At 48.5% G+C, this 15230-nt stretch overlaps 1 protein-coding gene across 1 annotated transcript in view; it reads right to left on the minus strand.

The window, feature by feature from the left end:
* Positions 1-1077: 1077 nt before the first annotated feature.
* Positions 1078-15230, minus strand: part of SHC4 (SHC adaptor protein 4) — a 71829-nt gene continuing 57676 nt past the window's right edge. Inside the window, exons 9-12 of the mRNA XM_083183944.1 lie at positions 14888-14948; positions 7173-7310; positions 2942-3174; positions 1078-1722 (exon numbers count right to left, since the gene is read on the minus strand). Coding sequence (XP_083040070.1) covers positions 1579-1722; positions 2942-3174; positions 7173-7310; positions 14888-14948 — 576 coding nt within the window. The 3' untranslated portion in view covers positions 1078-1578. The remainder of the gene's footprint in view (positions 1723-2941; positions 3175-7172; positions 7311-14887; positions 14949-15230) is intronic.

A 15230-nucleotide genomic window follows, 5' to 3' on the forward strand; every position in this document is an offset into this window, starting at 1 on the left:
CTGGGTCAAGTATTTGATGTCAGTTGTGAGCTTGTACATGCAAAAACATGGCACCGGAGCCACTACTACTACTATGTAGCCTAGACCTACCCTTAAACCCGACGTTTCTAGTTTTTTTGCCTATAAATTGTGAATGAGTACGCAATTGTGGTTGAGTTTGTGATAATTTCAGTTGGCATGTCTTTTAATTCATGGCCGGCAGTTTTCCTTCTAACATTAGTAGTTAGCCTAGAAATGAGCAATTGCATGGGGGGGGGGGGGGGCTAAGCTCTAAAGGATTTAAATTTTTTTCTTCGGATAAAACATTGGGATATGGTCACTGGGTCACCAGCATGTTGTCAACAGTCATTAGGTCGACATGAGTCTAGGTCGACAGGGTCATTAGGTCAACATGGGGTTTCTCACATTTTTTTGGAGCCAACGCGTCGACAGGCGCTATTTCATGCCCTACCATCCACTAGGGCGTGGTGGGAGAATAAAATAGTGTGCCGAGCGTAGCGAGGCACCGTACCCAAAGCATGGCGAGCACAGTGAGCCATGTGAGGGGACGTGGTGCTATGTTTCAGTGTCCATTTCGACTATGTCGACATTCAGGACAAAAAACTATTGAAAAAAACCCATGTTGACCTAATGACCCTGCCGACTTAATAACCCTGTCGAACTAACCCATGTCAACCTAGACTCATGTTGACCTTCCTGCATGTCCACCTAGGCTCATGTCGACCTAATTACTGTCGACCAACATGCTGGTGACCTAATGATCCATACCCAAAACATCTATAGGATGCGATACAATAGCACTTTAACTACCAAAGAAATAATTACCTTTAAATATATTGCTACTAAATTCTCATGTGGTACTTGCATATAGCTACCTGAAATGTATGTACATGCCTGCTATGCTTATAATAATTTTCCATTCCATATTATTGATATATACCATATTTTACATTGACCAATAAGGGCCTAAAGCCACCCATACACGTTACAATTATTGTATACACTATTTCATCTCATCGCATCTGGGTTTTGCGATGAGATGAGATCTAGTACATAAAGTATGTGCAGCACTAGATCTCATCTCATCGCAAAACCCAGATGCGATGAGATGCGATATTGTATACAATAATTGTAACGTGTATGGGTGGCTTTACTCTTGCACAGTGTAATGAAAAGTATAGACAGTTATTATACAGTATATACAGAAAATATATACCCTGCTAAGAAGTCTCATTCCAAGGCACATAACATTCAGTATGAATGAGTCTGATGTAAAAGTGGTGCTTTTGTGCTTTCAAGTAGTATTTGCTTGTATATTTTGTTATACAGAATGCTGACAGCTTGTACAGAGCTTGTCTTAGAAAAGGTTCTTTGCGTGTTTCCGGAATGCAAATCACATATACATATAAAAGTGAGCAAGACCTTTGTAGCCTCAGTAGTTTATTTACCATGTATGAGAATATGATTGATATGGGTCCATAAGTAGGGTTTACACATATAACATAACATTTATATCACAGTCCCCTTGCATGTTCTTATGTGCATCATGCATGACACAAACCAAGATGGAGTTTTTTTTTAACACCGCAGAACAACTTCCTGCCTTCTCACTGGCTGCCTCAGACTGAGCTCGCTTCCAGACGAGATGATCGGCAACTCATTTTCCACATGGTGTTTAATCAGATGACTTACATTGTCAAAAACGTGATCTTTAGTCCTCACCTAGTAAACAAAGAGCATTTTTACATAAAGGTATCACCATCAAATAATAATATGTATTACTGTTCTGTTATATAGACTTTGGGTCTACGACCACTATTGGTCAACATGATAGTTCTAGACCAGTGGTTCCCAACCCTGGTCCTCAAGTACCCCCAACAGTGCACGTTTTGCAGGTCTCCACACAGAATCAGTTAAATAATTAGCTCTACCTGTGGATCTTTTAAAATGTGCCTGAATAATCTGTGCACCTGCTGGGTGACCTGGAAAACGTGCACTGTTGGGGGTACTTGAGGACCAGGGTTGTAAACCACTGTTCTAGACAAAGAATACGGTCAGCATAAGTTTTTCACATATTTTCAAAAATGTCTGATCTTTTTTTATATTTTACCATCCACATGGATTTGTTTCCATTGCCTCAGACAGGTGAAACCAAATCCATAAAAGCAGCCCAGGCCTGCAAGCTACGAACACACACCGGTTACCCTGAACTTGTGTTTTTTTGTGAGAAATTTTATTTTATAATAGGGGGGAAAAAATGGTAAAAACATTTTTTGCATCCAAATGTCTACATAAGTTTTAATTTTTTTTGGTGTCAATGTCGACACCTGAGCATGGCTCACTTTGTTCTCCATGCTTTGGCCAGGTGCACTCTGCATACTAAACCCTTCCCAATCGGAGTCCATGTGGATGGTTAAGCATGTAAAAGTCACAAAAAATAGTGAAAAACTCATGTTGACATTTTCATGTGTTGACCATTGTTACATCGACTTATTCATTATGTCGACCTTTTGGCAACATCAAACTAGTGAATATTGAGCTTTTGCCAATGTGGGCCTAGTGCTTTTTGACCTTTTTGGTTTTGACCTACTGACTGTCTACCTAGACCTGATATGGGAGCCATCCACATTACAATCTGAAGGACTGGCCCATCGGGGAGGAGAAAGATTTTGTAAAGGCTATAGACAACATTTTTTATTATTTATCTATGTGTGTCTTAAACATGCTTTTTTGTTGTTGAAAATTGTCATAAAAAACTTTGTTTTATAAGAAACACAGCAAAGAAATGATATACTAAACAGTAATAGAATGAAAGTATAGTGCATTATATCCTCTGCTGAATATAGTCATCATAGCACAGCTTCTTCTTATTGTGTTTCACTAACACCATGCACTATTGTCATTACCTAATGGTTGAAGGGAAGAACAGTGCATTGCCTACCTTTCCCTCTGGGTCCACTAGCAGAAGATGTTTTGGGTTTCCTCCATGACGTCCACTTAGTACATATTGACCAGCTGATGTTGTGCTTTCTCGTACTAGAAAATCCCCATCATGAAGAAGAAGGCTTTCTGCAAGCTTACGGTTCATCTTGCCATGGTACCATTCTTCTTTCTGTATGGTGCTACCAATGAATGTTTTGGTTCCCTGTCCCTGGTACCTAGGATTTTGAGTCACTATAACAAAGAAATGGTGATTATTAGATAATAATAAAGAATAACATTTTATAAACACATAGAAAATACCGCAATACCCAATTAGCCCTGCCACTCTGGCAAACTCTTGTGAGCTCTGTATTGTCACCAAAACTGAATTTAGTAGCATGATTGGAGAGAGCATATGGCTCTAATGAGTCACAACTATTGTACAAAAATTAACAAATTATACCTATAGTCTAATAATAAGTCTAGATGACTCCAGTAACACCACAGTTAAAATGAATTTTACTGCAAACAAATTGCTTATGTATCCTGCAATAGGACACAATAGGCTGCAGTTTTTCACCCATGCAGGCAGTGGCGGATTCAGGGGGGGGGTACCCGGGCACATTTTGTAGCTGAGGACCAGGGCTTTCCAACGAGCCCAGCCCCGTGTCTCTAGCCCCCCGGGAACCAGAGATATCGCCTGGCAAAGCTGAAACGTTTTTTTCCCCATAGGATAATATGGGACCCGTCAATTCCGACCCCCACCCGGTTCCGACGGCTGCCAGTTCCCCACCTAGCATCACAGAAGCTTGTGGTTGATTTCATTCAATTCCAAATCGCTGGGCCTTCAATATGATACCAGGCTGGTCCATATCGGTCAATAGGTTCCAGAGATATTACGTGTAAACTAATTTTTTTATTTTTGAAATGTAATTTCATGGCTGTTCATGTTCTTTGAGGGCAGATTACTCTGGAACCAAACGTTCCAGTTTCACTGGACCACAATCATTCAAAGCCCACTCAAAAGTTCTTCAATATGATACTTGTCTCATGTAAATGGATCAGTTGGTTCCGAAGATATAGCCGGTTAAATAAGTTAACTGGTTAAAGGGGGGGGAGGGGTGGTTTTCTCTCCCCCTCACACCAGAAAATGCAGGGACTAGGCTGGTGTAAAAGGGGCCAACCTGGGAATGCATTTTCTGGTGTGAAAGGGGTATTATTTCAAATAGCCGGGACCTGCAGTGCTCTGAATACAGCCAGGCTCTGCCACTGTCAGTGGCTATCACTTCTGCCTGGCGGCTGTCCCCCATTTACCGCGAGCATGTATTCCCCTTGGCAATGAGCATGCAATTCCACATGGCAATGAGCATGGAACCTCTGGCAATGAGCATGGGACCCTTGGCAATGAGCATGTAGATAAGCAGCACTTATGTAGCATAATTTTTAATAGGCATTATGGTGTTTGACATAATACATAATGGACATAATGGCGTGTAACTTAACGTGTAATGGACATTATGGTGTAAATGTTTGGTGGACAATGTTCCTGTTTATGAAACGTATTGTGAATTTTGGCTTAATCTGTGTGGCATTATGTGAATTCTGGCTCAATCCGTGTGGCATTATGTGAATTCTGGCTCAATCCGTGTGGCATTATGTGAATTCTGGCTCAATCCGTGTGGCATTATGTGAATTTTGGCTCAATCCGTGTGGCATTATGTGAATTTTGTCACAATCCGTTAGGCATTATGTGAATTTTGGCTCAATACGTGTGGCATTATGTGAATTTTGGCTTAATCCGTGTGGCATTATGTGAATTTTGACACAATCCATATGGCATTATGTTTATGTTGGCTCAATCCATTTGGCATTATGTGAATTTTGGCTCAATCCGTGTGTTATTATGTAAATTTTGGCTCAATCCGTGTGGCATTATGTGAATTTTGACACAATCCATGTGGTACTATTTGAATTTTGGCTCAATTCGCGTGGCTTGATGTAAATTTTGACACAATCCATGTGGCATTATGTGAATTTTGGCTCATTCCATTTGGCATCATGTGTAAGGGACAAGTATAATGGGGTCTAGTATTTTGTTGCATAATGTGTAGAAGTTGTATATGGTGTTGTACACTACACTCAAGGACACGCCCCCTGTTGAGTGGCCACACCCCATTTTCCAGAGCGCGCCTTCGGCGCGCGCACAACTACATCCTTCACTTTTGTCACCATGGTGGGCCTGTGTACTTTAAATGCCAGTGCCTATTTTTAATCCCATTCCCACCCTCTCTCTGCCGCTCTCTTAGCATGTACACTGGCACCACTAACACCGCCCCTCCCCCACCTAAACCCTCTTTTATCATGGTGCCCCCCCTGTCATTTTATCCTGGATCCGCCCCTGCATGCAGGTGAGGCAAATGTAACATGTTCAGAGAGATTAAAGGTGTCCATATACTACTGGGATGTATCGCAGCAGTGTATGGGCCATTCCGGTCCCCTTGAGCCGCCCGGGAACCTTCCTTTCACATACAATGTATCGCATATGACCAGGGGCGTAACTAACTATTTTGCGCCCCCCCGCGCCGCACGTTTTTTCGCCCCCCCCCCGCACACACCTAACCTGCCCCCCCCCCCTTCTTACCCATACCTATCCTGCACCCGCGGTCTGCGTCTCGCCTGGCTCTCTGCCAGGACCTGCCTGACCGTCATGGTCTCGGCCGGCTCCTGCTGCTACAATGAAAACTGACTCTTAGAAAATGGCTGCCCCATACTGCAGACAGAAAACTGTCTGCAGTATGGGGGCAGCCATTTTCTAATTGTCAGTTTTCATTGCAGCAGTAGCCGGCTGGGACCGTGACGGTCAGGCAGGTCCCGGCAGAGAGCCTGGCGAGACGCAGACCACGGGTAACTATAGCCCCGCAGGCCCCCGGTGGCGCCCCCAATTTCTCTGCGCCCCCCCCGCCACCGCGGGGGCTGCGGAGCTATAGTTACGCCACTGCATATGACCCCACTCCCCACCGCCGGGAGGGGGGCTGAGTCAGACAGGCGGCAGGTCCGATCTCCAGCTAAGGTCCGATGATCAGGGGTCTGTGCATCGGACTCGAGGGGGACATTGAATTTGAGCTGATTTCTTGTCCCGATACGTCGGGATCTGTGAAGTCGGCCCAAGTAGTATTAGTGTATGAGTACCATCAGATTTAGGTGAGGTGTGTTCAGATTGAAATCTAAATTGCAGTTTAAGAATAAAGAAGCCAGTATTTACCCTGCGCAGAAACAAAATAACTCTCCCATATCTAACTCTGTCTGCACATGTTACATCTGCCCCACCTGCAGTGCAGCATGGTTTTGGCCATCTGCAAACATTGCAGCCTTGTTAACAGGTCTGAATCTATCCCAATGGAGTGAATTTTACACGAGGGGTAATATGTACTAAAATCACTCCGGCCTGCAATCTGTGATTGCTCCTTATTACCGGAATGTTTTGCACTGCAGATTACACATCTACTAACAATTATGTTGGTTGTTTAACTGGATATTTAGCTGGATAAAGCAATGTGTTTGGTGTGATCCAGGCAGGCTTATGTGTTGTAAAAGTCAAATAAATAATCTCTTTGCACCAAAGCAAAATCAGCAGCAGCAGGCTCTATGAGTCAGTCCTGGTTTAAGAAATAAAGGGAAAAAAACAACGTAGCAGTCCCCCATATTTCATTTAGTCAGCACCAGGCTCCTACTAGTGGTGGGTAATGCCACAGCCAGGGGACACAATAAACAGGGTCACCTGGCCAAGGTATTCAGCTTCCTCAACTAGTCACACCATCCTTGGGATTCCTCAGAAAGTGGGGACCCCCCAATATATTATACTCCACTCCTGAGGATCCCCCAATTCTGGGGTGAAGCCCAGGGCTATCCCCGGACCTGCTGGGAGGGTGCCAAATTTTTGGCAATCAGATAAAGTCTGAATAATATTGTAATTGCAAATGACACAGTCTACGCGGCAGATCCTCCAGCCAATCAGCAGACATTACCATGGGAACAGGCCTATAAATGCCCTGTTAATCAATAGACAGTATTGTAAGGATTGTCGGAAAGTTTTGTTCTCCCCACTCTGACAGCTGAGATGTTAATACATATCAGTGTTATTGTTTCCTGCTTTACCTTGATAAGAGGCAAAGCAGGAAGTGCTATGGGGGTCCGATAGGTGAGTTAAGTGTAATGTAAAGAAGGAGGGGTGGGGATAGTACTTTACATACCTGATTTTACATATGTTTTTCCAGATAATAGACATTTATCCTGGCTGTCTTCTTTTGGTACAGTGTTTATATAACAGGGATCTTCCAATACATCTTCTCTGACAGGCACCATATCTTGTACATTTGTACTCGGGATACCTGGTGAAAATGTAAGATTTACGTTAAGAGTTTTATTCACATTGATCATTTCCATCACTTATCGGCTATTTTATTACAAGCTGTTTGGGGGGACTTCAATTGGCCATGGTAATTTACTGCAGATTTACATCCCTCCCAACAGTCCCGATTTCAGCGGGACAGTCCCGATTATCAGGGCCTGTCCCGCTGTCCCTCCCGCGGTCGGCAGTGTCCCGCGGTGAGGGGGGGCTGTTGGGAGTCCCCCCTGTCGGCTGCTAAGCAGCGAGGAATAAACGCTGTGCGCATGCGCACAGCGTCAATTCCCGCAGCCAGGGGGCTGGGGGCATGGCTAGAGGCTCACAGAGCCTCTGGGTCATGCCCCCATAGCGGCAAAATGGGGCGTGGCCTCGCGGGGGAGCCGCGAGTATAGGCCACGCCCCCGAAATTAGGCCACGCCCCTGAAATTTCCGGCGCGCATCATCGGCGTCCCGTCTCCAGCGAGAAGAAGAAAGTTGGGAGGTATGAGATTAGTTGAAGCAGCAGGGCTATCCAATTAGCATCGCAGGCTACAGTTAACACAGATTTATTTTATTGTTTGTTGAGTCTGGGACAGTCACCTGCAGGACCGGCAGTCCAATTGGGAGTTGTTTCCTCCCTCTGGGACTGCTAGTCTGGGCTGCAATTACTAGAGAGCTGGCTTTATGTAGGAAGCCACGCCTTGCCTGATCGACAGCCATAGCTGGCTTCTATGGACTGCAGCTAATTGAGCCTATAGAAGCCAGCGATTTGCATAAACGTACCATCGGCAATCTTTATGCCATAACACTTTAATAACTTATCTAAACTTATCTAACTTAACACTACAAATAAAGAGACAGACACAAGTGCTGGCGTTTCAAATAATAAATGTCAAATTTATTAATTGACAACTATATATATTAATCTATAGAAGAGGGTGGCGGCCCTAAAGAACGGTCATAGAGAAAAAGGAGGGGTAAGATGACATCACACCATTCATACATCATTGGTGTTCAACTCTCCCACGCTACCCACTCGGGCAAGTGGTGCATCCCACCCCTGTCCAAGGGGCATGGGCTACAAGCGTATCATTGACGGGAGAGCGCACCCCACTATCCTCATAACACTTCATTTGAACAAGGACCGTTCTTTACCGCCGCCAGAAAGGATAGAAAAATAGGGAGGGAGGGTGGGGAAAACCGGACCAGAGTGCAGATCACCTGACCTCTGGCTATTCCTACAACAGGAAAACTCCTCCCTACTCCCTAATTGGCTATAGCTGCAGCATCATAGCCTAAACATAAACCACAACCAAAGTGCAGGCATCTCAGACTCCTTCGGTAGTTTATGTCACCTCCAGCTTATTCAGCCATCGGTTTTCTTAAACGTACCATCGGCAATCTTTATGCCATAACACTTTAATAACTTATCTAAACTTATCTAACTTAACACTACAAATAAAGAGACAGACACAAGTGCTGGCGTTTCAAATAATGAATGTCAAATTTATTAATTGACAACTATATATATTAATCTATAGAAGAGGGTGGCGGCCCTAAAGAACGGTCATAGAGAAAAAGGAGGGGTAAGATGACATCACACCATTCATACATCATTGGTGTTCAACTCTCCCACGCTACCCACTCGGGCAAGTGGTGCATCCCACCCCTGTCCAAGGGGCATGGGCTACAAGCGTATCATTGACGGGAGAGCGCACCCCACTATCCTCATAACACTTCATTTGAACAAGGACCGTTCTTTACCGCCACAAGCCAAGCCTTAGGCTGCAGCACCGCCACCCTAAACGCTCAGCACTTACTAAACAACAACACATCAACTAAAACCTCTAAACAAATCGTCCAGGAATATGGCCATTCCCTCAGGACTCAGATGGACACCGTCCGGCCTATACAGGGAACCCCGCTTATAGGTGATGGAGTCATGCCTGATGACTCCACCCCTATTAGCCAACAGGTATCGCTGCACCGCAGCATTGACCTTCCTCCGTGCGCTATCCAAGCGGGGCCCTGACCTAGCATTCCTCCAGACTCGCCTAGGAATCATTGAGGACCAAATCAGTTGGCAGCAAGGGAGCGCTTGAGCCACAATATGCAGGTCCCTGATGATAATCGACCTAAGTTCTAAGGCGGTGCATTGGCCTAGATCGTTTCCGCCCAGGTGCAAAATTAGCACCTCAGGGACTCCGAAGTCCCGCACCGACCTCAGCAAAAGGCCCCTTAGCGCTCCCCAACGCATGCCTCGCACACCCAACCATCGCACTTTCTGAGCTTTCACTCGCATACTCTCATTCAAACTGCCACACGCCATTGATGCCCAGTGGACAAAAGAGTGTCCCATCACCCACACCGTCTTGGAGTCCCTGCGACCTGAAAGATGTAAACAGGTTAGGACACATGCCATCCAAATCACACCTCACTTAACAAACCAACCACACCGGAGAAGGCAAAGATAAAGAAACCGTAACCGACCAGACCTTGAGGCACACTGCACAGAAAACCCCCGGAGTAAACTAACCAGGACGCCATGTCAGATTAGAATTAAGCCGAATTGTGCCCCCGGGGGAAAGTGGACCACCTCAAGACTCCCGCTAAAGTGAGACGAGTACTTATGCGTCCAGTCGGTTACAGTCTTGCAGATGGAGAGACAGGCCAGGCCGAATGTATCTGCGGAACGCTGCCGAGCGCCATCGACCCAGAGACTGTATCTCTGCGTCGGATTGACCCCCAGCAGCAGCAGATGTGGCCGCCCCGATCCGGAAGGAGTGCGTACCAAACTCCCGCGGATCCAGGCCAAGAGATCCCAGGGCACGCTGCAAAACATGGCAGAACTGGTATTTTGTCAATGAAGAGCCGTCTTCATGCATTAACCATGCCCCAGGGCGGTCAGGACGCAGCAGGGCGTAGGCGCTTGCCATCACCACTGGGCAAATCCCTTCCACCAGGCACGGTTGCAGTGACAGCCATTGGCCTCTCCCAGTCTGATCCGTCTTGGAACGTCTTACCCGGCACCAAACCAAATCGCCCTGTATCAATACATCCTCTAACAACAGAGGAGAAGGTCGATGCCTCGACGGGGCTACCAGCTCGCCGACCCTGAAGCTCCATGGAATGCCATGGCATATGCCAAGCGAAACAGTCGGACCTCATATTCAGAGTGACATACATCCCAAACCGCCCCCAATAAGGGAGGCAGCAGGGACACGTCAATGGGCCTTCTGCTATCTGGAGCCACAGGGGAAGCGCGCCGCCAGCCCCTCAGTGCCCGAGACACAAGAAAAGACCGGCCGGGGTCCGATCTCCCATACAGCGATGAGAAGAACGACACGCCGGCCAACAGCCGTCTCACGGCTGACACAGTCCGCCCTCCGGAGTACAAACTCCACACAAACGCAAGCATGGCTTCGCCCGGGGCCTTACCTTGCTGTGACGCGGACATTCTGAATTGTTCCCATTCCAGCCAGCCAGCTTGGTAACAACGCAGCGTCCTGGGAGCAATAGCCCGCATGGCTAGTTCCTCCATGCCGGCCTGATGACCTGCCAAACATAAGGAGGACACGGCTCACCAACCAAATCCGCTCCCGGAGCTAGGGACCGGAACCTAGCCCAGTCACGCCTGGACAGGGCGTCGGCCACCGAGTTGTCCACCCCGGGCACGTGCCTGGCCACAAAATGCAGGTTAAGCCGCAGACATACCAATACAAGGCGAGAGAGCAGGCGCACCACAGGGAGAGAAGAAGAGCTCTGTCTGTTGATGGCCTGCACCACCCCCAGGTTATCACACCAGAAGGTGATGCAGGCATCACGTAGGCGGTCGCCCCACAGTTCCAGGGCCACCACAATAGGGAACAGCTCCAGGAGAAGCATGTTCCTGGTGAGCCCCTCTTGTGCCCATTCCTCCGGCCAGGTCTCCGCGCACCAAGAGCCATGCAGGAAGGCTCCAAAGCCTATTCCCCCGGCCGCATCGGTGTATAGCTGCAATTCCTCGCTGTACCGCGGAGGGCTAGGCCACAGCAACACACCGTTGAAGTCGCGGAGGAAAACATCCCAAACTCTAAGATCCCTTTTGAGCTCAGCATTCAGGCGGACAAAGAATTGGGGCCTATTTGGACCCGCCATGGCCAGTTCCAGTTTTCGACAGAAAACCCTCCCCATGGGGATAACCCGGCAGGCGAAGTGAAACAGGCCCAGTAGGGACTGTAGCTGGCGTACCCGGAGTTTGCCGAAGGCCAGGGACTGGGAGATCGCCCCTTGTAGCCGTGCAAGCTTATCAAGGGGCAACCTGCAGCACCCGGCCCGCGTGTCAATCTCAATGCCCAAGAATGAAAGGCATTCAGTAGGCCCCTCTGTCTTGTCCTCCGCGACAGGGACTCCGAAATGTAAGAACAGCTGCTGCATTGCGCTCAGGAGAGCCCCGCAACGCGGGGAATCAGCCGGGCCTACGCACAGGAAGTCGTCCAAATAATGGGCGACCCCCGGCTCGCCCGTATACTCCGTGACGCACCAATGCAGGAAGCTGCTAAAACACTCGAAGTAGGCGCAGGACACCGAGCAGCCCATAGGCAGGCAACGGTCTACATAATAACCTGAAGGCAGCTTAAAACCCATGAACCTAAAGGAGTCCGGGTGTAGGGGCAGCAGTCGGAATGCCGATTCGATGTCAACCTTGCCTAGCAGGGCCCGCCCCCCAAAGCCGCGCACAATAGCTAAAGCCTCTTCGAAGGATTGGTACCGTACATGACACAACTCCATAGGAATTGCATCATTCACAGACAATCCAGGTGGGTGGGACAGATGCTGTATCAGGCGAAACTTGCCTGTCTCTTTCTTGGGGACTACTCCAATAGGTGACAGTACCAAACCCTGAACCGGAGGTTCAGGAAATGGGCCCACCATCCTACCCAATTTTACCTCCTTCTCGACCTTCTCCAGGACGACTTGGGGCATGTCGATTGCTGACTTCAGGTTTCTCGGGGACCCGGACGCCACCTCCCCTTGAATGGGGAGGAGGAATCCTTGCGAGAAACCCGCGGCCAGAAACTGCGCTTCATCCCGGAAGGGGTAACGCCCCAGCCAACTGGCTAGGCGTTCGCCCCTCACGGGGGACGGGGCCTTACTGTGGAGGAGCAGGGGCTGGGTTGGCCCCGGCATTTTGCCTGGGAGCCCCCCCAGCCTGTTTGCCACGCGTGCACTCCTTAACCGGGTGTCCTCCCCAGCACTTTGAGCATTGGTGACGAAACTTACAGCGGGAACCCGCTGCGCATCCTGCCCCGTTGTAAGCAAAGCATCTGCCCGCTGACTGCCCCCCTCCAGAGCCCCCGCGAAAGGACGAGGGGGCCCTGCGTGGGGCAGACGCGGGTGTTGAAACCACCGGAGCCGGGGCGGCGGAGGTCGAAACCGACGGTTTCTTACCCATCCACACCTCGACATCCTTAGCGCCAAGGGCCATGATCTCACAACCCGACTGCTTCCGCCGGAATTGCTCGTCATAAGCCCGCCAGACGTTCTCACCGTCGTCCATATACATGGCGTGCATCATATGGATGTATCTAATAACATTCATATGCTCCTGGGGTCTGGTCTCCAAGTAGCATGCAGCAAACATAAACAGCCCCACTTGCCACCTCTGATACGTGCAGTAGGCTGCCTCGCCAATCCCCCCTTTACGCTTTGCCTCGCGGTAATCTTTCTCATCCTGCGCAGTCATAGTAAAGAAGCTGACGTATCTGCCCTCCCTTATCCTATCCCTTACGCTGCGCCTGAGGCCTCTTAGTACTGCCGTATTCTCGCAGTGGACCACCTGCCCCCTAGGAAACAACGGGGAGCCCGAGTCGCCACTGGAGGACTGCGAGCGCCTCCGGTGTCTCCTAGAGCGTCTGTGCCTGTGACTGCCATATCTACCTCTGTGGAGGGTGCTTGCGCAACTCCAGGGGACACTGCCTCTGCAGCCGTGGCTGAAATAGCCTGCGCTGCCTGTGATAGCCTGACGCGCTGGGATAGCAAGCGCGCCCTAGAGAGCCACCCGCTCCTTGCCCTCCTTAAGGGAGTCATGGGGGACCCCGTGGAGGGGTGGCCCTGTGTGGGCAATGTAGAACGGGCTGACTGAGCAGGAGAGCCCCTGCGCTGTGTCCCGGGACCCGCAGCTCGCGTCCGGCGGCCATCTTGGATGGGCGCGGATGCACCTGTGACTGCTGCTGCGGGACCCTGAGACCGCGTGCGCCTGCCCCGCTGACTACCTCCGCCAGGGGTGCCTCCGCTACCCCGGGCGGGAGCGCTACTCGCTCTATTAGCTTGCGGCCTAGCACCGCGCGCCGCCGCGTCATCAGCCGATGACGCGGATCTCGCGCCCCGCCGCTGTGGACCCGCTCTCGCCGCCGCTCTGCCTCCCCGCCCGGCCTGCGTGACGCCAGCCGTTGGGGGATCAGAGGGGGAGCCGGGCTGTGCAAAACGGGAGGGAGGGTGGATGTTTCTCCGCGGGCGCGGCATGGCTAGGCCTGGCAGCAGCAGCGTTACACTATCTGGCACCAAATCCCCCAAGGAGCAGCCTGACAGAAGAGAAAGAGGTATGTGGAAGGCAGAGGGAGAGAAGTAGCTTTGACAGTAGAAGGAATAAGTGAGTATGACAGAGGAATAAGTACAGGAGAGAGTCTGAAAACCAACCTGCTCCTTGGAAAACCGGACCAGAGTGCAGATCACCTGACCTCTGGCTATTCCTACAACAGGAAAACTCCTCCCTACTCCCTAATTGGCTATAGCTGCAGCATCATAGCCTAAACATAAACCACAACCAAAGTGCAGGCATCTCAGACTCCTTTGGTAGTTTATGTCACCTCCAGCTTATTCAGCCATCGGTTTTCTTACGTTCAGTCAAACAGATGTTTGTGGGTGTGCACCAGTCCTGGCGCCTGACTGCTCCAATGAGCAGGTGACGGGACCCGGCCAGCAGCGGGGGCTTTCCTCTCCTCCTGACACAGGTAGGAGCCGCTGAAGCTGGTGTGTATGTGTTTCCACGTGGTAAGAAAAATAGAATCTAAGCTTCACTGGGGCAGGGATTGATATAAATATTCTCTGTGAAGAAACCAAATGATTAGATAAGAAAAGAAATAGGCGATAATGCACATAGCAACCAATCAGATATTGTCTTTCATTTTATAGAATGCAATAGAGGAATGATTGACAGAATCTGATTGGTTGCTATGGGCAACATTACCTCTTTTCATTTTTAGGCACTTTAGTAAATTCTCCCTAAAGACACAACGTGCTTCTGAGAAACCAACTATGAGCATTGCTTCAGCATTCAGGGCATGAGTATGCTAAATAACTGAATATACCATAATAATATTATTAGGATATTTTACCCAGACATGTATACCCATTTTTAATGGCTAATGTATTTAATTTTCATTTCTAATTATAACTGGAAGGCGTTTGAGATGCATATGACTCAACGTTCATATAAACTCATACATACGTATGTTGTTGGGTTATTTTTGAACATCATTTTTACACTTCCAATTGCACTGTGAAAAACAACTATGCAGCTCAATAATGAAAACCTCATACCTGATGTCTTGTGGCTCTCTAAACAGTTTTCGTATACGTTGCCACAAATAAAATTAGCAACCTAGAAATGAATAATAAAACGTCCATGATGTAAGGAAAACATAAAAGAAAACAACCTTATTAAAATGATACATTAAGCAAACAAATAAAGCCATTATTTTATGTTAATATAAACTAGAGATGTGCGGTTCGGATTTGGCCCGGATTTACTTGGATTTCAAATCCAATTCTTATTCGATATCGGCTGTCACCTGTTGTGGATAGCCAATAAAATATCGCTTTGAAATTCGAGCCAAATCCGAACCGCCCATCTCTAATAGAAACCATGCATTGCTTAGCTTAA

The sequence above is a fragment of the Crinia signifera genome, chromosome 4, assembly GCF_055691185.1.
Source record: "Crinia signifera chromosome 4, ASM5569118v1, whole genome shotgun sequence".
In the NCBI taxonomy this organism is placed as follows: Eukaryota; Metazoa; Chordata; class Amphibia; order Anura; family Myobatrachidae; genus Crinia; species Crinia signifera.